This window comes from Glandiceps talaboti, chromosome 16 (assembly GCF_964340395.1).
Source record: "Glandiceps talaboti chromosome 16, keGlaTala1.1, whole genome shotgun sequence".
Taxonomy (NCBI): Eukaryota; Metazoa; Hemichordata; class Enteropneusta; family Spengelidae; genus Glandiceps; species Glandiceps talaboti.
In genome coordinates, this window is record NC_135564.1 from 2,233,784 (window position 1) to 2,260,207 (window position 26,424).

At 34.1% G+C, this 26,424-nt stretch overlaps 1 protein-coding gene across 13 annotated transcripts in view; it reads right to left on the bottom strand.

Moving 5' to 3' along the window:
- The window catches only part of LOC144447311 (transcription factor 12-like), a 154,180-nt gene that overhangs the window by 96,764 nt on the left and 30,992 nt on the right, over nt 1–26,424 (bottom strand). For 12 of the 13 annotated variants that reach the window (XR_013482013.1, XM_078137258.1, XM_078137257.1 and 9 more), the window contains one exon: nt 4,343–4,410. Coding sequence is in view for 12 of the 13 variants with exons in the window: in XM_078137258.1 (XP_077993384.1) it covers nt 4,343–4,410 (68 nt within the window). In the remaining variant the exon portion in view is untranslated. Of the gene's footprint in view, nt 1–4,342; nt 4,411–11,785; nt 11,930–26,424 lie in introns of those variants that run through there. The other variant, XM_078137259.1, reaches the window with a different exon arrangement.

Here is a 26,424-nt window from a genome sequence, read left to right on the forward strand (position 1 = left end):
TGGTCTCTTAATGTCCTTTCACATATATGCAAATTTATGAACCATTTCTCCTTTACCATCCCCTAGTCCCTATCACCCATCCCCCTCCCCCACCCCCACCCCCAGCAGTACTTCTATAAATCTCCCTAACGTCCAAGTAACCTATACAAATCTGAGTACTACATGTTATAGTACTAAGCTACAAGAAAGTAAAAATTCAAACGACAACAAAGGACAAACTGACTCTGTTTCTGTAGTTTACTCCTGACTGGAGGGCAGCACAGGAATTGCCTATGGTGTAGAGATCGACAACTACTAGTACTTCTAGCCACACCCATTCTCAGTTTCTTAGTTCACAAGATGAAAGAAAACACTCTCTCTATCTCCCACACAAAATATACAATAATCACATAATGAATATGGCTGAAGCTAAACTCAGTATTAATGCTTCACTTGTATACGATTGTGAAGGCAGTTGTGGTAATATAACAAGAAATGCCTGCTTTTTTTGAAGTACAACGAAACATGTGTTCATATGCATATCAATCTTCACATGTACATGTATTTATGCGACTGTTTTTCTCTTTGCTGAATGAGTACATCGAAACTTGGCTTCGGATAAGTTTACATGCATTTCGGTATCAAGACAGCTAATAGCTATCGGGTTGTTTCAATAACCCCTGTATAAGCCTATAGTTTCATGACAAAATTTGCTACTGTCCCAGAAATTATTTCGACTATGTGATGTACTGAAGTTATAAACACACACTCCTGACACTAACACCCTGTCTAGAAGGGGTATCCAGTTACATGGAGTACAGCGGGTCAGAGCTGCAACAAAAAATACTGAAGATGAAAGTTCAATCTCCATGCAGTAAAATATTCATTAAGCAGAACTAAAACTTTATGGGGTGCAGGGAAAATGGGGTCTAAGCTAGCTTTGATAGATGACAGACAGGGTTTATTAATGGGATAAAACCGGATCTTTTGATATGGAATGTCATTTTCTCCACAAGAACACAATCGGTGATTTTTCTGTGATTTATTTTCAGGAAACAGGGGCAGATACTGAAAGGCCATTACTAAAGAAATTATGTGGAGTAGGTATCACATATTCCTTAGGTTCTGCGAGTTTTCAACAAAACAACTTTCAAATGTTGTAGCGGACTGTACTCAAATCAGAATTTGCAGTAAACTAGGTGGTCCATGTCCATAGCAGGCTGATAGAGTTCAGTGTAAGTCATACAGTACTACTAGGTACTCATATCTCCATGTAGATGCTCTGCTAACAAAGTTTCTTCAACTACAATTTCAGTCCATGCACATGTACATTCCCTAAACTTTTCACATGTTCCAAAGTTTTTCTCAGAGAAAAAATACTCCACATTTTCAATTTGCAAAACGTCTAAAGTGCTTGCAACAACTAAGTATTCAAGTCAGTAGTCCTGCTTATGAATGGTATACAGGACAAGATTCTGACAATGTCTGTCAACAAGAAAAGAAAAGGGACACATTCAGAATTGAGTTCTGACTTGCTCTGTCTGCAAGCAGAACTATCAACTCAGAAGTAAGTGCCTGCAAAAACAACTGTCTTTTTCTCTCTTGATTTAAACATTACACTGGCCATACTGAGGTATCATCTTAATGCTATTGATGGCATGACCTGTTCATTTATCTTGCATTCTTATATACAACACTCAATATAAATACCACTAAAATTTTGGCACAACTTACGTAATATCCATGCCTGCAAAACATCCTTCATTCATGTCTTATCCCCTTCCTTTCAATTTCAGCGTTAAGTCATTAAATTGCAACATTTCTTCAAAAATTCATAACAAAAGGAATATTTGAGAATTGCTGAATACTGGTCTGTGGGGCAGACTTGTTAATCTAGATGAGGCCTTCTTCATTAAGACTTGCCCCTTTGACGAATCGTTTAAGGATGAAAATTTCATCAAGCTGTATGTATAAGACGATATTTTACGTCATCAATGTCATAGAAGACAGCGATTGCCAGACTTTTCCACAGAACAACTTCAAAAGCTTCTCTGATCTGCTTATAAGGTTAAATATTTTGGGTGAACAACGGCAGATTTGTCATTTATAACAGGCTAACCCAGTAAACACCTCATTTGCCAGCATTTTTGGAATCTCTGATAATAACTGCAAGTTGTCCCAAATGACCTACGTATTTCAAACTCTTTTCATAATAACCAAATACTGTATTTCTGCTTGGGGAAAGAGAAGAGAGCTTATCATAGCTAAGCTTGTGGAAAATATGCAGAAAAAGGCATAATTCGAGTCTGCTCGGGGATTTGAAAGGGCAATGCAGATTAAGAGGTCACAACAATTTAGACGTAATGACGGTCTCGTCAGCATAAGAATTGCTGGTCTACACTTTTGTTGACACTTTTGTAAATTGGAACGAACTTCTCCAAGCCTTTTATTTCTCCCTCTCTCTTTCTTCCCACTCTGCTTCGACTCCCTTTCAAATATTTGTGTGTAATTCATTCATTATACGTTTTCAATTTTCACAGAAAAACAGCTTGTGTGTCCATGCAATGAATGAAAAGAGACAGAAATCAAAGCAAGTTGAATTAAAGGCAGTAGATATTACAGGTTTGTGGCCTGAAGGCAGACAAGGCATTACATTTGTAGTAATATCAATAGTAATGGCTATTTCTAGATTGGTGTTCTCACAAGAGATAGTATTGTCTCTTTCATAAAATCTACAGCATCAATGCTAGTGCTCTAGTATTGATAACAAGTGTCTCGTTTTGCAATTATTGAATTATTTTGATTTGTTGGGCATATCTTCAAAATCAAACTTTTCGACATTCATAGAGAGTGAATTAACCCATCTTTGTAGTATACTTTAACTTTAAACAGTCTTGGACACATTCTTTCAGAAAACTGTGAAACTTATTTTTCATTGATTGAATGTTCTAAGCTATCACTTCATAGTAAGTAAGAATGATGCCACTTTTACTGTTCAAGAAATGTTACTATTTTCTGAGAACTGACAGCAACTTTCAACTGAGATTGCATTGTTTTGTACTTTATTTTATTTTAAAAAGTATCATCATGAAATTGAACATTTTGAAGCATAAAACAGAAACACAAAACAATATATATATATCATGAGCAGTGTTCTTCAGTCAAATACTTACTGTGAGCAAGTATCATGTTTTGTCACAGTAGTGGGGATTCATGCAAAACCTGACATATCTACCAAAGACATAAAATATACAATAAACTTTGATTCTTCAGTATGCATAACACATCTAGGAGTTTTTGTGTGAAGTTAATCGGAAGAGAGAGAGAATGAGAGAGCTATGTACTGATAAGAGTCTATCACAATGCAGTTCAGGCTGGTCAGTTTATTTGCCAATTTTAGAGGAGCATAAAATAGTATTATAAAGATCATCAAAGAACAAGCCAGTTGCTCTAAAACAAGACACTATCCAGATCTTACCATGTAAATGGTACTTTTACCATTACTATGTATGCTTTATGTTGCAAACATAAATTTTTATTGCCAATATTACTAAAGTGTGTAAAAGTTTACTGTAAAAAGCTATCCACAAAACGAGTCAATTTGGCATGTATTCCTTTCCGACAGGAAGTTTAGGTACACTTTCCGTCTCCTTCATTCCCCTGGTCATACCTGAAAACATGTGAGGGAGGGGGTTTGGTTGTCTGTGTCTGTGTGTATTGGTTGCTATATTTGAAATCCACAAGGCGACTGGGCACCATGTTTAATTCTCACTTACCTGAGTCATGAATTCATAGTTTTTAAATTTTGTTTTGAAGTACATTTTTGATATCCTTTGTATCAAATTACAAAATATTTTGGCCTGAGGATCGTAACATTTGAAAATCATTTCATACAAACAACACCATACAACTGTTATAAATTGATTGTCTGTGGTTTCTATAATAGAAATTATTCCTTTTATCACAGCAATGAATTCATTCTTTCATAACGTAACGTGAAATGATAACATCAGTCATTTTCTAGTGAAATTTCTCACACCTTTAACATTTGTAGAACTTTCTGCATGTGTTTGAATGTTCTTACATCTTTTTTCTGTTTTTAGTTCCTTTTTGCCTGTGTGTGTGTGTGTGTGTGTGTGTGTGTGTGTGTGTGTGTGTGTGTGTGTGTGTGTGTGTGTGTGTCTGTCTGTCTGTCTGTATGTCTGTAAGTTCCTCAATTTCATACATCTTGGAACATTCTTATATTTTCATTACGTGGCAAATTTTATAATTCTGAATTACACTTGTAAAAGTATACATCAGAAGAAAAGATATTAAGGTGAGAAACTTATTTTTCTAATAGTCATTTCTTATATACACTTACCCTTGAGTCAAAGCTAGGGCTGGGTTGACTACTTGAGCTCCATGAATTTCGACTTTCATCCACCATTCCTACAAAAGAACAGATATATAAATCTGTCAGCCATGAGACATGAAAGAATCCATCACTAGTGTCTGTCATTTTACACCAATGCTACTTTAAATCAGACATCCTATAAAACTATCTCAGTCGCTTAGAAATATGAGAATTCCTTAACAAACTCAGGGTTATGGAATTCAACACACACCATACATAATGAATGCACAGTGTTCAACGACAGTCGCAAGGGCAGAGGGGGAGAATCTGAAAATTAATCAAATTGACCCAGGTCAGAAGGCTGACTAAAAGAACATTAAAAGTTCTATATGGATATATTAAATGTCAGGGAGTGTGACAGTTTTTATGGGACATACTAAGTACGGTGACACACAAAATTCATGCCAGGTCTCACGACTTACATATACTGATCTACAAGACGAGACATCAATGCCTTTCAACTATCCATCTAGATTAAAAAGATAATCTCCATTTCCCATCCTCCCCATGTGGGGGTGGGGGGTTTTGATGATGCAGATATTTCATTGAGGCCGTCTAATACTAAGTGTCTTTTAGTTTTATCAACAAACAAGTCATCCACATACTATCTCAATATCCTTTCCGTAATCATACTTATTTGTGTGTTTCCCAAACAAGTCATTATCTTTCTCAGTTTTGCATCTGTAGTATGTACGGAGGAGAGGATGCAGTACACCACCTTTTCTAGATTTAATAAAAAGCCATCATCTTGCTAACATCCTGTTGCTAAACAACAATCTACAAGATAAATTCATCTCAGTGCCTACAACACAGGTATCTTTAGATCATTACTCAGTGGATGATGAAATTCAACTACTCTTTTTTTTTAGGCCATGCACAAATATTTCACTAAAGCCACCTCTCACACTCATCAGTGCCACTGGGGTGCAATTTCTCCCTAATATCACATTGCACTTCCATTATCTGTGCAAGCTGTAAAGTTTACGAGATGTACTAAAAACTTTGCCACTACACTGGCCTCATGTACATGGGATTAAAAAGTCTACTACTAGCATCTAATTACTGTCTTTGTAAGGACAAACCAGTAGAGGTGTCATGGACACATTCACGGCTTCCTTTTATAGAAGGTGTGAATCAATTTTGTCAGTAAGCTTAGAATTTGTGACATTAACCACAGTTTAATTGAATTACAAAGAACTGCTAATGCCACTCACTCTGTTCTACAACTATCAAACTTTCTTGGGGCACTACTGAAAAATTCATGATTTCCATGACTAACACACTGAGCATTCCTTTCTTTGTTTTTAGCTACAATAGTACAAAGAATGGACTAGTCAACTTTACTTGTCAACACTTCTCTCCGACTCCCAACAGCTGATTACTTCTTGTCCTTAATTTGTTTATTCGCCTGATATCTGTTTGCTGCCTAGTGCGATTGCGTTCATAATTATTGCGGCTTATTAGAAAAATATGAATATGAAAAATATGGTTTGTATTTTTACGTACTAGAGCTTCCTTATTAGCAAAATATGATGGGCTCAATTATTTAAAAAATATGATGGCTATCATTAGATTTGTTTATACGGATGCATACTATCTCATAGAGGACATGCAAAGCAAAGGTATCATATCATCTCCATATCACTGCCTTTATCTTAACAATATGGACACTGTCGGTTGGTCAGGGAATAAATGAGGTACCTCCACCCATATTTTCAATGCCGTCGATTTTATTTAGGTTATCAGTGCTTTATCAGTAGGAAATATGGAGAGATGAAACCTGAACTGCTTAAAGACTGTTCCGAACTGTCATCATCAGTACATCAACATAGTGGCCCTGCCAACCCCTACGGAAGTGCAGGTCTTGTACTCCATCACTGGCAAAGCACTGCACAACCAGGTCATCGTGTGACATTTGCATCATTAATAGTGAACACTTTCCTACAATCTTTGCTAGACACAAATCTCCTTCTCTAGCCATTAATCTTCAGACTAAGTTCTCATTGCATTACCTAAGTACACATATATGATATCAAACTTCAAGAATTATGAAACTCAACTGTATTTTCAACAAACGCTACCTTTTTTTTCTTTCCTCGTTTTGAAGTATGACACAGTCCTGATAACTTTGTCAGAAAGAACATAATCATTTTTCAACTAAGTTCTCAAGGAATCTGAACAAGAAAAATATCTAATGAAAGAAAATGATGATTTTATATTTTCACAGTCATTTGATTTTATGTTCACTTTTTCTACTGATCACATTGCCAACTTTGTGAAATAGAAACTATCCTTACTCATATTTCAATAAAATTCTCAAGACATAAGTACACAAAATATTTGAAATCAGGACAGGATACAAATTCAATATTTATGCACGCAATCTAAACTTCAAAGAAAATGTTTCATTTTTACATTCTTATTTGATAAAATTACTTCTGTTTATCACATCGCCAACTTTGTGAAACCTATATTAATTGTTACTAAAGTTCCTACAGTATTAAACACGCAGTATTCTCGTCATGTTACGACAGTAAAATATGAGAAAAGTGCTTCAAAAGTCTGAAAGGTACAGTCATTGGTTCACTTATGTAATCACTCCACTACCCCACTGTCTGTACGGCCACTCTACTAATTCCTCTGCCACTAAAATCTTGTTGTATCCAATCACAGCATAGCAAGAAAGTGCATTATATAAGCAGAAACAATGTCTGGATCTTTCAGGCTAGCTTCAAGACTACTATTAATTGTTTTCTTCATCATTTTATACAAATAAGTCTTTCCACTCATACGCAGTACACCCCTGGCAATACTGATAAAATGTCAGAAAAAAATGAATGATTCATTTTGACCAATTTGTTGACTGTGATGAGTTGAAATTTTCATATTTTGTGCTCTCTTAATATGCAATGCTTCACTAAATTTAAACAGTACACTGTGGTGATTAGCAAATTTATTCATAAACACAGTAAAGTAGTAAATGCAAACGACACCAATCATGTAGACTCTATCTCCCCATATATAACTAAGATATCTAATTTGTGTAATTAAATTCTACAATTATTAATCTTCAGAATTCTACAATATAAATGGACTATATTAATATAATAAGACGCTTTTTAAATCAAAGAAATCAACCATAAATAACCATTTAATTACTGAATATTCAACTGTATTTGTACAAACATATGTCTGTCTACATCAATGTATGAACACATCGATATGTAAAAGTACAAATTTGAAATGGAGCAGTGACAGCACAACACAAAAACGTGTGCATGTGAACAATACAAACAATCAGTTGGTTGTACGGATGCAATAATATGAACATCTTATCAGCTGATTAACCCTACCAATTAACCCTCATACAGAGAACCTATCTTAGTCTTTAACATCAATTTAATAACCACACCTCTATCTCTTCAATTGAGCCTCTTCACTGAGAATTCTGCTATCTCTATCAAAGCTTGTGTGAATTCTGGTAACTATCAAAATTTGCTTGGAACACTACACATTCTGAGAGTGCAAGATTGTCAATTTATACACACTAAGACTGTACTTTACCAACTATACGTCAAGCTATGAGCAATTCAGAATTTCACTTGACGGAGCTTAACCTGAGTTTCGTGAACGGAACACATTGAATTCCCCTCTTGACAATTAATTATGAACAACTAAACATGGATGTATTGCCAAAGCAACCAGTACACATGCGACTTTGGCGGGGTCTTTGATCTTTTAATATTTCATGACAATATGACGGCTTTAATATTTAACATTTCTCAACTGTCCATTGAATACGGCTCACAGTGTGCACATCAAATCTGCCCAGCACATTTTTGGAACTATAACACATAGATTTTGGGGAAGTGGTAACTTTTGAAACACATAAACCTGAAACAAGTTCTCACAACTGAAGAGTAATTTATGAGCATTCCAAATCCTATACTGAACTGCAATAAACTCAAACAATCTCCGACTTTTCCTCCTCGTGTTAGAAGCCTAGTGACCAGTCCAGGGTCGCCATCAATTCTAGTACCAGTGACAGAAGTCATGCTCTTGCCAGTTTTGTAAATGCTGGGTTATCTTGCATAAACACAACAGGCAACAATCGGCCCCTTCAACTGCTCAATATATCCACCGCTATTGCTTCATATCAAACTTGTTCAAAGTGATTGAATTGAGGCTGTAAAACACCGCCTGATTTACGGCATTTAAAGCTTGATAACACCAGCTTCAATTGGTACCGATAAGCGTATTAGTTTTTTGAGCAGAACCTGAAGGGACATGATGAAACACAGTAACTCTATGGAGAAAAACAATCCACAGAAAAGTGAATCACAATTATTCACATCAGATGATCAGATATTATATTTAAATACTGGTATCCCCCTCTGAAGACTAGAATGAAGTTCAATTTTGGAATAAAATCTACAAATAAATACCTGTACTTGTTTCATTGTTCATGGGTCAACTGTGTAATCTGTCTTCAGAAGTAGATATTGAGTCTGTTATTCTTGACATTTAAGGTGAATTTCCCATGTGGATTAGTTACTTCAATGTTACATTCTAAGACAAACATTTGTTGAAAAGAGCAGGAAGGTACTACATTTCTTGCAAAAATTCTTAGCAACTACATGACTATTTAAGATTTCACCACAAAGTTTGACAACAAATATTTCGCCCGTACAAAACTAATTACTCCCTACAACATGTAATTAGTATTTTGTTTAACAACTTTTCATTGAAGTCAAAACTAAACCTATGATTATTCAGTTTATATAAATCCCTGACATACCTAATACTGTATTCAAATTGACTGTTTACAGGAACAAACACAATGACAACTTTGAAGTCACCGATGCTATGTCTCCGAAGGTAAATATGAGCCTGTCTTTTTTAAGTTTAGTTGTACTATCTCTCTGTTCTATTTAACAGATACGACAAAGCTGGTGGCTGTATCTCCTGATTTACAGCATCTTAACTTACATACTTGTAAATGCAGTTAGCCTACTTTGCAACACAGATAGTAATAGGAAGACACAGTTAAGATGCTGCTACTAAATCAAATCACTACATCAACTCATTTTCATTCCCTCTGAACTTCTATACTTAAACTGAAGTTTAGAGTCCAATTCTGATCAAACATACAAGTAAAAAAACCTGGAATAACATCTCACCTCTTCTGATAAACAGAATTAACTCAATTATGTGTTACAAACTTTAAGAATGTACTCAATGATAATAAGTACACGTTAATAAAACTTAAACCTCACAAAAATTTGGTGGAAAAGAGCTCAGGATTTTTAGCTTCATATTGTGAAAAATATTGGGGTAGGGATAACACATATACAATCATTGCATTGATTTTTTAAAAATCATATCAGGAGAAATTTTAAACATTTGGTGTAGTTGTTTAGACATCTTTGAAAGGTGCTAAAAGTCACACAGATTAGGTAGGCACTACTGCAAAACTGAAAGAGCTGTTTACAACAGAAACTTTACCCCAAGCCTATTATTACAAAAATAATTAATACATACACTAATTAAGATGGTCATAAATAAACATTAACTGTGCAATTAGGTAACATGTAATTAGAAACATTACAATAGAAATAAACACAATAGCCATGCTTTTTAGCTTTAATAACTGTAACAAGGACCTTTGTCAAGTATGGCTTCTACATAGTACATGCGTCACAGTTCGGTGAAAGAATGCCCCCTGAAATCAAACTGTGTGTGGTTCGACCTCATACCTCATGAGGTGACTGGACTCCACAGCCACCTCCCCTACCATTACTGTTTCTGTCCCCACCACTGTTATTCTTTCACTGTGTTGCCATCTTCAAATCATACATGTGAGTCTTTGTCAACAGTCAAAGTCAACCATAGTGAGTCAACTTTCTCAATTGGTTGTGTTACGCTGAGAGCTGAGGTTTGAACATGAAGTAGCCATGAACTAACTTTTTGAGATTTGACAAATGTTTGTCTTTCTCTTCACTTGATGAAATAGTTTCTTATCTCTCCAAGAGTTGACTACTCTCAAGCAGTCCTTTATTTGCGTTGTCACTCTCCTAGTGTCCATTGCTGATTCTTATCTTGATAAATAAACTCCCACTGTAGTGTTCCCATCAGAGATTTGGAATTCACATGCTTTGCAACCCAACCTATCCTCCTAAATTTTACAGTAACCCAAACAACCTATATCAAACCCTCAGACTGTTCCAAAATTGTGATAATCGCAGGCAAGGACAGGTACAGTTTTGAGGGGTTCCGTTTCAACTTTTAATTCAGGTATGATTTTCTACTGATTAATCTACTGTGGTTTCTGTATGTACAGTTACCAAGCTTGAATTTATTGATACTCAGTAACAAGAACTGCTTGTTGAAAAGAATAACTGAACAAATTACTATGTCAGCTACATATTACTACACTTAGAAAATTTTAACAGAGGAATGTTTAGTAACACTAATTTCTTGGTTAGCTCCTGATGTCATTCAATTTCAAATCAGTTCAACTATGTCTCTAGAAAACAATGACGTAAAAACAGACTGGCTTGCAGAGAAATCAATTTTGGGCTGCATGCATTTGTCACTAAACTTAATGACAGGTTGCTTTCCTCTGACACGGAATATTACACAAATGATAAAAAATTACAAAAATGAAATCTAGTTTTAAAGAAGACAGAGAAAGAATATCAATAACACCATACATTTTACTAAATTAATGCTCTGTAAACCAAAAACTTCCATCAAATCAACTATCGTGTCACTTGAATGTCTGTTACACAACTTCACCGTGAAGAAATAAATTGATAAAAACCTTCTTCGATTTCCTTCATTTTTGGTTCACAAAAAATGGAAAATACTTTTTTTTCTTCTTCTAATGATCTAAAAGCAACAATATCGGCTAAGATAAGTCATCAAAGTCTGCACTTTTACATCGCTGATAGACTTTTAATGGATTTGATGTCATGCCCAACAGGCATAGTACCATCATGAGTCCTTTTCTAACCATTTGCTGTATCTCCCTACAATTTAATGGAACAGCCAGCAAAAAAGCTTTGTTGACAATGTACTTATGTTGCCTTGAACAGCTAGTGGTCCCACAACTAAAACTTTGCCACTGAATTTCTTTTGAGCACCCGCACAAAATTAAAACCAAGAGTGGGATATAGTCCTTGGAGTGAGAATGGGATACGTGTGGATTTCAGAACAATGTTTTCCGGTTTAGTGGGTAAACGGGCGAACACCTGTACACAGTAATCACCAATCACAACACTGTTTTCAAACAAAGATGACACTGCCCCTCCACTTTGGACCAAACTCAACACAGATCACCTCCTTCTCAACACACTGCACACACTCACACACACCAAAAAAAAGCTGAGAAGTCGTGATTTTTCCTACCTCGGTAGTAAAATGCTGGAAATCGTGGCCTCATGTCTGTAGGATGGACTACTGTACACATGGCATACAAAATATTATCCAAAGTTTAGACGATCAGGATTTTTGTGTTTCCATTATCTCTGACAAATATGAATGAACTGTAGAAACAACTGACCGAAATGAGCACCACACAGACTCCCCAAGTTAACCAATTTTCACCCTATGGCTTCCTTTCTTTAACAAGCTACTTGATACCCCCACTAGAAACCCAAGTATTTAGCCATATAAATCATCGTACACAATGGAAACCTGGAAATGTGTGGATACATTTCATACAGAATTTCTGGTTGGGAGAAAAAGGTCAAATAAAAGGGTGAGGTCACAAATTCTGCGAAGAAAAAAATTTTACAAGTGAAGTTGTAGGCGTGTATCATTAGTTAGACAAAAGTTGACATAACTTAAAGTACATGTCAGTGTCTGTCACTATGTCAAAACCAAATGTCTGGTCACCAGAACTGAAAATATCAGAATTTTCACTGCCACAGTGAAGACCATAAAAATGTCTTAATTCAACATAATGTGTCTCAAAGACATAAACAGTACGCTTCAATGAGAAAGTTGCCAGTCTGGGAAACAGACGAGAGAATGTCAAAATTCAACAACACGTCAAACTGAAGTCATCAAGCTGAAGTCATCAAGCTTGCCAGCACATGCACAAAATAGAGCATAAATTTTTACAAAGCTGATCACTCTAATTTTTTTATATCACACTGATTGTAGCAACTGTGATCAATTTCAACCTTACCAAAGAAATACAAATATATGAAATTTTTTTTTTTTAAACTGACAATTACAATTTATATTTGTTCTATGTGAAAACTGTACATCTATCTTATTCTGTTTATTGAAAAATTTCTCTATTTCACTTTTGTTCTTATTTTTGTTGTTGTATTGGCGTTTTTTTTTAATACTTTCACATAAAAACAGACAAAAATATGATCGTGGATAATCACTCTGTATCTTTCTACATTCATTTTTTTTTGTGGATGTGAAAATTTTATATACCTCAAACAAATTGTAAATGTTGCATTATGAATGCAAGGGGTAAGGAAACCAGAAAAACTGACAAATTCTCCCCCAAAAACCATGACATGCTGACTACTTTGGGATACCCTATTAACAATGAATCAGTGAAACAGAACCTGAGCACTAGCACCCTATGATGTCTTATATATAAACAAAACCAGTTCTGGTATTCCAGCATCCGAATTTAGAAGATAGTTTGCTGTCAGAGAAACAGTTAAAATGTTTCTGAATTAAATAAGCAGTCTGATACAGTGTTTTGACATGGATTTCTTGAAAGCCGAGATACTTTCATCTGTGGGAGAGCTACGACGTCCTCCTGCTACGTAAATTAGCGGAGTGTTGCTGATAACTGATCTAGTATAGCGCACAGTGGAGGTGCTAATTATTGTCAGTGTGTTGTGAATTATATTTGGCTTATACAGTGACACTGTTATGATGCAGTCATTCTCAGCTGGCGTTGTCACTTCTTTCTCCAGTCTTTGTAACTATTGCCACAGAATAGAAAACCAGCAGGTACATTTTTCAACTGATAGAAGTTGTTAGAACATAGTGGTTTTACTTATTTCTAGTATACAGCACCTTCTTTTAAAATAACTATGACACAATTATCACAACTTTTTTCAAGATCATCATTTTTAGGTTGGGCACAGGTTATTTTGCACAATTCTGTACAATCTGAATTTGTGACAAGATTGAAGGTTCTCCGGTGACAGTCAGTTCAAGTAACACAACCATACATTTACACACAACAATCATGTTGATAACTCCTATTCAGTATACTCACACGAGGCAAAGGTCAACCTTAAATTCAAAACAGATTTACAAATCTTCCTAATGTTAGTAATTATTTCCCAACATAAATATCACCTTGAAAATGTAAAATCTCCTGCTTTCATAATACATACAATACATACAAAACATAGTTTTAATTCACTTCTTGCTAACTCCTGTCCTATCAACCCGTACAACTGTTCCATTGGTTTCAATGTCCATAAAGACAAGAACCACACAAAAACACTTATCCCTCCCATCCCATTTATTAAGTTCTATCAAATTATCACATACTTTGTTTAAAAAGCTTAACAGTTCGCATGATTTAGATGGAATGTGTTGTAGTGGTTGCCTCTTTACACAGCAGAATCTTATATACTGCTGGTGTAGTTGCACATACGCATGATTTCCGACACTTCAGATATATTTAGCTAATAGATGTATGGAGATATGACATGTAACTCTGTTTGAACAGTTTCCCATGCCTTAAGATTGGAATCATATTCTCTATAGCTTGACTTCAAGAAATTGCGGTGTCAGAAAGGAGACTTGAAATGAGAGCCGTTCGTTTCCCTAATGGCAGCAATGTAATTTCAGCGCAATTTTTCACCAGATCAAAATTGACATGAAAAACTTCATTCAAGTTCAAATTAATTAAAATAAATGGCCAACCCCTAGTCATAAGAGACATGTGAATTGAAATGATTGGAAACATTTATGATACATTAACCATCATGCCAGCTTTCTAATTAAATTAGAGAGTCATAAAAATATGACTAATTGCTTATTCATGTCAGTCACATGGGATCTACAACGAGAGAGATGAATTTTAAAGCCATATATATATACATACTTTACGGCCTCAAAAAAATGATGTGAAATATTCAAATTGGGCATGTTTACTATCAGCCGACTTCTCAGCAACATATGTTCATAAGCTGGTCGTGTTAATTTATCTTGTAGCCCATAGTTTCTCAGGACATGGTTCGACAGCTTTGTGAAAAGTGCCGACTAAATTGCACTGTTGCTAAAGACTTTTTTAGGTATACAATTACGTATGTGTGTACAAAGTTTGTGGTATTTATTTGTACCACTACTGTGGATTCTAACTGTATCATTAAAACAGACATTACATGTACAACTTTGAAATCTGTATATCTTTGACAATCTTTATTTTTAAACTATTTAGACTCTCTAGTCTACCTATGTTCAACATATTTGCTGAAACATTTAGCTAAATTTTACATCTTTTCATCAATAAAACCAAACGTGGACATTACCAATTGGCTAACACATGGCAATATTGCCAGAAAGAATCACAAGTTATGAGAATTTGGACAATTTTTTTGTTGAACTGATCCAAATTGTAACTAGGAAATTTTCTATTTTTAGCAGTCAAAGTTACTTTCAGTATATTTTATCTGTTGTGTCACTGTGAAATAGCATTGTAATCTGATAGATGGGCAAAGAATTGCTTAGCTACCAGTGACCTTAGCAAGGGGAACAGGTTACTTGTGGTTACCAGTATGTGTAAACAGTACGAGAACAGGAAAGTCAAACACTTCAACAAAAAAGTGAATTCATGATCATTTAAGTCAAAGACACAAGTTAATGACAAGTAGTCCGTCAAGTCCAAACTTTTCTATGTTAATCATCACTGACTTATTTTTTGTCCAATGTCTCATCAACTCAACATACCCTTGGTATTTCAGAAGCTGGCAACTCGGACACACTGATATAAATCATCCCACTCTTTGTTAACACACATGTTGCTGAAATCTGAATAACCAACAACAAATTATATTGCGCACTTGAAATGCTATGAAAATTGACTATTGAGGAAGAGAAAACTACAATGTGTGTAATCGTTGGTGAAAGTTAAAGTTGCTCTGTGGAAAACACACAGAAGGTAATTCACAACTAAACTTGTGCGGTGGCCATTTTTAATATATGCGTTTAATGATTCCATATATGTCACATCATGAATATGTATGAGATACAGAATTCTGGGATTTACATATCAACTTGACTAAAATTTCATTCTAAAGTGGGTGAATATTTCAGGCTGACAATTCTCTCTGCTATTTCACTGTAGTATTTGCACTCCACTTACATGTAAAAGAGCCATTTTCTCATCCGAGTAGAAAGATTTTGAAAACAAACATCCACCAAGTATCAAACCCGGAGGATATAAATAATGTGTTTGAATTTGCAGTGAATCAAATTTCCTTTATCCTGTCAGGAAATCAAAAGAAATACACAGGAAGATGTCAATGTTTAACTCTTTTCAAAAATCAATAATCCGACAACAGAGACTTGTTCTTCAAAATTACCCAGTCAATGTCGTCCTCAGTAACATGAAAATCTAGAACTCAATTTCTGTAATGATCGTTCAAAAAACCTCAACCATGTTTGTATTTTAAGTTGGATGATATATGGCAGGCAGAACGCATTAGCGTAAGAACAAAACTAATCGGGGGTGCTTTGTCTAGTACACTCTAGATATGTTTTCATGGATGATATTTCCGGAACTGCTTTCAATCGCAATATTTGCCTCAATTTAAATACCACCAAAAATCAATAATTCTTATTAAGTACATAGGATCTCTCAATAGCATCGAGAAAGCCTGTCAGTCAGGTTTGGCCAAAAAAAAACTGCCTGTGACGAAAAACAGAACGCTAATGCATTAATAGCAACAATGCAACCTCGCTTCCAACTTGAACGCACACATACAGACAAATTTTCACCTCAAGCAGAAGAAACATCAAATAGTGTACACAAAAACAGCACAAAATCAATTTATTTGAACAGTGATTGAAAATATTATTCTCAATAATGAACAATTAAACATTGACACTTGAAATGATGGCAAACCATCCAATGTATCGATCCTACTATCCACAGATGAATGATTTAGTTTCGACAAAAAGACCTCTGGCATAACTTCTAAAACCATGCAACATTTTTCCCTTAGTATTTCATTACGGACAATAATATTCAAGTTATTGGAGGAATATCCTTTAGTTCACAAGTCTTGTTCAGCAAAAATGAACCAAAAATGAGCGTTATCCAGAAACTTGGACTTTATCAAGTTCAAAGACATGCCTACAAATTTAGGGAGAATTCTTCACAACACTGATATTGTGTGTACTATATACTAGTACATCCATCAAAACAATATCACAATTTTTTTTTTTAATTTTTAATTTTATTTTTTTTTACAAGAGATTTATTGCTTTTTACACACAAAAATTTACATCCCTACCCACAAATGGGGAAAAGCACTCAGAAGCAGGAAATGTATAACATAAGGAACTGGAAAAGGAAGGAAAAGTAGCTGATGATAAAAAAATTAAAAAATCTATACAATTTACAAAATATTTTACATGGCTTCCATACAATAAGACAATATTGAATGAGTGCAAAACAATACTGTTTCAATTTTTTTATAATCTATTCTCTTTGTTAAATTTAGTTATACATTTTTTCTCATGAAAACCTTCTAAAAATAGGACATCATGGCACTGTCTACATTTTTCCATTTTTTCTTATCCATTTATTCATTTTCCTTTTAATTAATTTTATATTTATTCATTATTTATTTATTATTTATTTATTTGTTTATTTATTTAATCTATCTCAGGTTTTCATTCTCAGAGAAGACTTTCTGGAATGTTAAATCATGAAAATGTAAACCATTTTGCATTTACTACAAAAGAGAGTTTGCATAACTTAAATAAATAAATAAACAAATAAATAAATAAATACATAAATAAATACATACATACATACATACATACATACATACATACATACATACACACACACACACACACACACACACACACACACACACACACATACACACATACATACATACATACATACATACATAAATGAAACTAATTCTGTTCAAGTTTGCCTCTGTTTTGTATTCTGCTAAGCAAGTCAACCAAGTGAATGCTTGTAATTAAAATGCAAGTCTTCACAATGTTTGAAAAGCAATTTTGTGATGTTTATCCTATTTCTTCATCAAATCATATTACATCCCTAATATAATTATTCTGCTTGGCAAAATATTATACACCGAAATTATCAATATATCCTTCATGTATACATGCATTTCCCTTCAAATCTCAGATCTATAGAAATATCTTAGAATTAATCAATACATTCTGTCTTTTCAAAATTTGCATTTGAAAATATAATTTTTAGTTCTTTCAATTTTTAGTCGTAAAAAATCATCATTCTCAGTTTTGGTGTTAAATATAGTCTGACACATCACTGGTATAAATTTGTAGTCTTCAAACCAACTTTGTAATACTTTGTAGTCTCCAAACTGACTTTATCTACAAAGTGAAACATTTATCATAGCTCCAAGCTTTTAAATTGATTGCACTTTGACAAGTTACAATCAAATTTGGATTCGACAAATACCTAATGTGAAATATCTACTTGAAAATGTAACAAGAAGTTTGGTGGAAACTGACTTGTGAGATTGTTTCCACTGTACATGTACATGGTGAAAATATGACGTACACAGCATATCCTTATTTCATCTACATCTACACATCGCCAACAATCTCACAGGGACAGTCCCAACTTGTGATTGAAATTATCAGGCTCCCATCACTGAGCCATCACTCCTTTGTGTTTTGAGCAGTTCTACTCTATTCTTAGTAAAATATGGCTATCTAGAGACATTCACTTACTTTGGCCTGTCAACGTTTTCCTACTCCTTTATTCTTCAAATCAAGAAAATCCCCGGTCCCAACAGACCTATTACTAGAATGGTGCTTGTGTTTATCTGAATGGTAATTCTAATGTTCTAGCTTTGATGCCTTTTCATGCACACCATGTCCAAGCAGCATACTGGGACTAGGCATTCACTGAAGAAAATCCTCTGAAGCTCTCATTGAATTGCTAAACAGGGGATGAACTCAATTGGAACAGTAACTTTACTCAGCTTAAAAGAGTCACACAAACACTAGTACACTAATTTCACCTCAAGAACACTTCATATAACTTCCCTTTCTTCAAATACATTTTCCTTGAGTATTTCACTCCCTCTTCGTTCTTACACAGCATTCTATTTTGCTGTTTGAATTAAAAAAATTCAAGTTATCTTTGAAAATGTTCAGAGTTCGGTCAACTGCATGTTTTCAGCAATTTGATGATTCTGTACAATTTAAAGACTCAAGCTTCAGTAGTGAATAGAAACAACATATCTACGTCATACAACATTTTTCAATATTTTTGAAACCCATTGAAAGCATTCAGGGAATAGTGATATCAATGGAAGATATATCATATGGAATGTTAAATTTCAAAAGTCATGTGAAAATAATGACACTTCTTTTCCTTCCTAATGGAGCTACTTTTCATCTTTTCAATTCTACTTCTTCCTTCCTTCCCTCCTTTATATGACATCATTGTTATTTCTACAGTAGTTTTACATCATCTTTTCAAACAAATATGCAAATTTCATAAAGTTTGATGGCTAGTGTCGTGACAATAAAAACCCGGACTTGGCAATACCATAGATATCCTGATGGTAATATGATAGAATAGAAACCTATCACAATTACAATAATTCAAGAAATTTAAAAACACATAAATTATATGGTCTAATTTCCTCTTATTAAGTTTTCCGAGTACAAGTACATGTAAACCACAACTAACAATAGTACACTAATGAACACAATATCACGGAAAGCTCTGCTACAATGTTACAAAATTAATCATTTTTCATGTATCAAATATGCAATATAATTACAGTAATGATGAAATATATTTACGACATATCTGACTTTAAACACATCTATAAACACCGCTCATCTACGGAGACTCTTTACAATCATTTTCAAGTTTTCATCACTTAACGTCGGCATCTTTGTAGGCTTAGTTCACTTCCCTAACAAGTTCATGGCAATAATCTGGCTAGGTTTTATGCAAAATAGAGAAGTAAGGAACTTCAAAAGACAGGATATGGACATAGATTTATGAATAGATTGACAGACAAAGTATGAATCACAATCAAGGCTACACACAAAATGGATTAAAATGGACATTACCCTGGACGTCCATAATATGCATAATAATAATACATATTTGGACAAAGCTTCCCACCTTTTATACTCACGGCTCAAACTCAGTCTGTACTTGAGATTTTAACAAGTGTTCTAATTCAACTACAATTTTCTATTGATTTCCACTGGTCTAACAGACTACCCCTTTATAAATCCAGTAGTGTAAATACAGTGTTTAGTACTACCACTGTACCAGTAGTGTATGTGTCCTGGTCTACTGCTAATTTCATATCTTGACATTGCTACCCATATTTACTTGTATGCATAATGCAATCAAACAACTTCAACTATGCATGAAATTACAATATTTTTACGTTTCTATGAAAAATATTCAAATTTAGCACCAGCTCCAATGTGCCAAGAATGTTTGTAATATGAACTATAAAACTATACATATGATATGAGATTAATTGTGCGTAGGAAACAAGCAAGGGATAAGAACAATTCACTTTTGTTACTGGTCCGATATCTGTTTCTCTGCGTTACGGCCCTGAGAAACATATTATGTATCATTTCCGAGAAGATGTACATTTCACCAGTGATCTTATCCCCTGTTTTGAATCAAATTACAAATACGAACAAAGACCAAATCTGAAAGCGACTTAAAAACAATTTGATATTTATATTAGGAAGAGATTTGAAACATAATCCAACATGATTATAAACTAACATCATTTCTGAACGTTTTGAATTTTCTGTAACAAAGAGGTTTATTTTAATTTGTCTGAAGCTGTAAAGGAGCAATATGGTGGTATTATTTTAATAAAGATAAAAAGAAAGTAATTAACACATGCATGTATAACGAGTTATTAATTAGAGAGATGCTACATATGACCAGTTCTAGACAATGCTTCAATTAATCACTTTCACAGGAAGTGGGGGTGTTAAATTGATGTTCTTGTGAAGTTTCCATCTACCATAAAGTACCCAACAAAAACAAACACTAGATTCTCCTCAGATTACTCACACATCCACAAATAAATTATGTACAACTGAACCGAAACAACGAAACAGCGAAACAGCGAAACAACGGGTGCGACGCCTTCCTTAACTTCTTCAATCTAAAAGGATCTGTTTCTTTGTAATTTAACTTCTGCGATCTAAAAGGGGATCTGTTTGTTTGCGATCAATGACAAACGAAGTCTTCATCTGTTCATCTGGAAGATAGCAGTATATGCCCCAAGGAGAGGAGTTCTTAACCAATCAGCCCTTCCTATATGAAATGGAGACTTAACAAGTATCAAATTAAAATAAAACTGTAAAATTATCAACTTTCCTTTACACGGGGAGTTCTATTGCTGTTGAGTACTTTGAACAATTAAATGTACTCCCACATGTAAATGAATTGTCAGTGTAATATTCATGGAGAATCTTCCCATCTGGAGAAGCCATCAAGACCAATCCTGACAGCCATCTCTTTTCCAATGGGTCCTTAGAGAGTCGTTTTCTCTTGCTTCAACTTTCATAGTAAGATTCATGATAAGCTAAAACACTCTGACACTGACCTTCTCTAGCTTTCAATATTGAAGAGAATTTCAAAAATGTGACCACATTAATGGACCCCTGTAACCTTTTAATAAAGGTACAATATGTTTATTATCACACATCTTGCTGTGCATATGGAGGAGGACATCATTACTCTACCAAATTACTGTCAAATGGAACTGTTCCGTTTCACTTTGGACATTTGCAGACATTCCTATATATGTAATATATAGTAAGTGACTCAAAAGAAATTACAACTGTCCTCTCCTCCCCCCAATCCCCCATCCCATCCTATTCCTACCCAAAACCTTACTGATTCTACATATTTAAAAAAAACCCACATATTTTCCAACTTAATATTTCTTTCTGATGAGACATTTGTGTGTTGTTCTTTTCACTGTTAACCCAAATCAACACAAGTTGTACACAAAGTATGATAAAATTCATTCAAATGCATGTACATGCACAATGCTGCACTCATGCTCATTTTCATATCTTCAAGTCCAAGTTCAATAACTGTAGATTTGAATTCAAAATTACACTGTACAATCAATAGTAATAAACAATACTATACGTACAAATAGAATTCGTATCCAGTCACATTTAAAAGTAACCAGAAATTCTGTCGCATGTGGAGGCTACTTGTTGTGTTTATCTTCATCTTCTTGCTGCTGTTGTTGTTGTTTGTTTATTTGTGTTTGTTTGTTTGTTTGTTTGTTCGTTGTGGGATTTTGGGGGTTTGATAATCACTTAATTTGCTTGTTTAGATTCACAAGTGATACTTTCCAATTTGTAAAATGTTTCTTTTTCTATCATCTTTATCCATCTACATTACTTCTTTCATTACAACATGGTGGATTTCTATGATTACTTCTTTCATTTACAACATGGTGGATTTCTATGATTACTTCTGAAGGTCACTAATATTTGAAACCATAACAACACAAACAAATGAACTAGAACCCTAGCGGTCTCACATCATTTACAAACGATCTAGAACCCTAGCTGTCTCACATCATTTTACAAACAAATGAACTAGAACCCTAGCTTTCTCACATCATTTTACAAATGAACTAGAACCCTAGCTTTCTCACATCATTTTACAAATGATCTAGAACCCTAGCTTTCTCACATCATTTTACAAATGATCTAGAACCCTAGCGGTCTCACATCATTTTTCAAATTGTTATTACAAAGATTCCACACAAAAAAACTTCTAATGAAATATTTATTTTATGTTGGGTAGTACCTAATTTGCATATTTGATTGGCATGTGTAAGAAGACAGGCCATCTACTTGTAGTGTGCAATACAAGGTCACACTGTATTGATTCACTAGTATTCCTAATATGGGTCAAATGGAACACATTACATTCATAAGCTTCCTGCATTATTCCACGTTGATAAATTCACCTATAATTGACACAACTTTTACCTCAATTCCCATTTTTTTCTACCTCAAATCTCTACATTTTGATCATTTAACTGTGTCTTACATATCGTTTACGTTACAAAGTTCAATACTTGCATGATTGAGTGATGTAAATTCTATTTAATTTAATTTAGAATGGTTATTCAACATAAATACATGCATTAGACTACATTAATTCAATATTCGTTCCTACAGATATGTCACATTACAGTTAAATACTAACTACTTGACAAAACTCAACATAAAATGTACAGTTTTCGATATCAAATGTTGACTCCTATCTTATCTTCTTTGTTCTAACTGTACATCATTGATAACAAATATTCCGGTCGTTAACTAGTAGCCTAATTGATAACATCGTATTGGATATTAATGATATATTCTGAACAAGGACAATTAAACATTAAAATGGCATAATTTCCAGCTATCATTACCGTTAGTCGGAGACCAACCTTTCCCGCTTTCCTGCTCACGTTGCACTACATTCAAATTTTCACTTCCTGTAACACACAAGTAAAATCAGATGGACATAGCTTTATCGCGCACGTCTCTTCATTATAGTCAAACTTCTATCCTATAATCGGTTAGACTCTAGCAACATCTCAACACATTCATTTCATTATTCTCCATTCAAGTGATAGACTTTAACTTATTGGTGACAAAAACAGCAGCTCACCTCCCCCCCACCAGGGATGATCAGTTTAAAGTACTCAATGACAGTAGTGTTAACAACACATGCCTTTTGGGTTTGTCAATGTTGCTCACATTGTGTAATTCAGCAGCAGTGATGCATGACAGAGCCATCTTGGGTTTTTTCCCTGCCACAAAACGTAACACCTAACTTGATCATGGCATTAATAATATCATGCTTCATAATTCATTTAAATTATGCCAATAATTCATTCTTCTCTATTATACTTCATAATTTCATTTCAATTATTCAATAATGCCCTCATTCTTCTGAATCTCACCACAACTGCTCTTTTTTCCACTTAGTAAATACTCTACATATTGTAGAAATTCGAACCATACTTTAATATATCTCACCTTGTTGAATCTTGTCCCAATAATTTATCAATATCCCACATATCAAGACATTATCACCATATAATTCCATCCATAATTTCCATCTTTTTCTCTTTTTTTTTTTTTTTTGCAACCAAGTTACAAATATCACTAAAACAAACTTTGGTGGTAAGGTGACAAATTCCATCCATAATTTCCTTCTTTTTTTTCTTTTGTTTTTTTTGCAACAAAGTTACAAATATCACTAAAACAAACTTTGGTGGTAAGGTGACAAATTCCATCCATAATTTCCATCTTTTTTTCTTTTTTTTGCAACCAAGTTACAAATATCACTAAAACAAACTTTGGTGGTAAGGTGACAAATTCCATCCATAATTTCCATCTTTTTTTCTTTTTTTTGCAACCAAGTTACAAATATCACTAAAACAAACTTTGGTGGTAAGGTGACAAATTCCATCCATAATTTCCATCTTTTTTTCTTTTTTTTGCAACCAAGTTACAAATATCACTAAAACAAACTTTGGAGGTAAGGTAACAAATTCATCTTTTTTTCCATTTCAAAGTATGGCAGTCCTTTTGATTTGTCATTCCATGTACAAAATGCACACTTTGAGTACACACAAGAACCATAACTGAATGACTAGCATTCCCTCTCTCCCTTCTAAAGCCCTATGCAGTAGTCACACAGTCAATATCCCCCACTCCGGTAGCGCCAAAACAGAAACCACAATTCTATAGAGAGATAAGTGCCAAAGTCAATCCTATGTTTGAACAGAAACCTACTTGTTAGAGATGATCGCTCTCTCTCCTTGTTTTCTATATTGCCAATTAATACATGTACATCTAGCAGTGACTGCCCTACTTTCTTGTTCAGTTTTATGAGGGGAGGCATACCGCTATAATAACCAGCAACATCAAAATAAGTAGTTATTTTGGACACCATTACAGACATTGAGTTCCTGAGTCATTGAAATACTGTTCACATCCTGAAGTCATTGCTATCTGCTATGTCATTTCCACTCATCACAATTCAACTAGAGAGTATGACCAGGCATACCAAACAATCAACTCGGTGTGTCTACTTTGTTTAACTTCAACTTTTGATATCATTCTATCTATGGAATCAGAGGCAACAATACAATGGAGGTTGGTTATTGCCAACTTTTGGTAACATTAATTCTTTTGGGTTTTTTACTTTTTGATTTTTGTAATATTTCAGCCATGAACAGCTACTAGCTAGTCCAATAATATGTGTTGGTGGGTTTGTTGTTTGACTTGTTTATTTTTGAGTATTTCTTTTGGTAACACAATGAATGCGTATGGCTTTGGAGTTTTTTAATTCTTCTAATATTTCTTCAATGGAGGAGGGCTCAACTGGTAATACAAGTTGGTGGGGTTTGTTGTTGTTTATTTTGTTTTTGTTTATTTTTGAGTATTTCTTTCACGGATAGATAGAAATGTCCTGAACCTATCACAGTTATGACTTTCCTGCTAATCTCACATCCGGATTAAAATTCAAACCCTATAAACATTAAGTTACATTGTTTAATGAAACTACCATGGCAACAGCTGAATTTGAAAAATTATGAAGTTAACTTTGAAAACAGTCAATAAATGTTGGTGCTGTTTATTAGCAAAGTTAAAAATTATTTACAACACCTCTCAGCCTTAAAAACCGCTAGTGTTAACCTTCATCAAATCTTAAAATCTATTTTTAGTAGTTAGAGATAATTTGACACCACATTGGCATTCAGACAATAAAACCACTGATTCTAGTTTAATTTCAGTACACAGAAAATACTGTACCATAAACTGAGACTTCCTACTTGATTTCACTCCTTACTTGGTGTGTGTCTATAAGTCCCATATAATTTATACATTGGCTACTGGTTGTAGCAAACCACATTTAATATCGTGCATCCCATAATAATTATTCCTACAGACTCTTTAAAATTAAATATCACTTTGAACACATCCATATTACATTTTTATCATTACAAAACTACTTCCTAATGTTTTAAATATTTCTACATATGCTTATCTATGTTACCACGTATAAATGGGTCCAGCTCTCTGATAAGAAACAGAAAGGTTTTTGTGAATGGGTCCATTTTTTTGATAAGGAACAGAAAGGTTGAGAATTCTCTATACACACTGACTTGAGAAACTAAAAAAAGTTACTTTTAGAGAGATAGACTGATAAGTAACAAATCTGTACTGAGTAGAATACTTGTGTACTACATAAATATAATTCACTTTGAAAACCATTCATTTAAATGTCTTTTTAAAAAGAATTATATAAATGTACAAATTACAAAAAAAAAATTATGTAGCTTGCTCTTTAAATCATTTTGGCAATCTTTTTTTTTCTCACATCCTTCTCAAAAACTGCACAATGCAGTCTTGTCAGACATCACTACAAACTGCTGCAATACACCGTCCACTTTTAACAACATACTCTCCACAAAATCATTTTTGTCTAATTGAAGGAACGAATTAAAACTACTTATGCGTAAATCATCCATCATTGACAGAATTGTCAGTGAAACGACAAAAAGAAAGAAAGAAAAGTGACCAGAAAGGAAGACAAATGAGGGACGACTGTCATTTGCAGAATAAAGCTAGTATTGCAGGTCTCCATAGACATGTTGGATTACTCTGACATCCACCTTCATCATGTTGACCTCTACCAGTAATGTCGGCTTCTTAAGAGCACTACTTATCTTTTAATATGGCATTTCTGAAATCCGCTAAATCAAAACAATCACTAT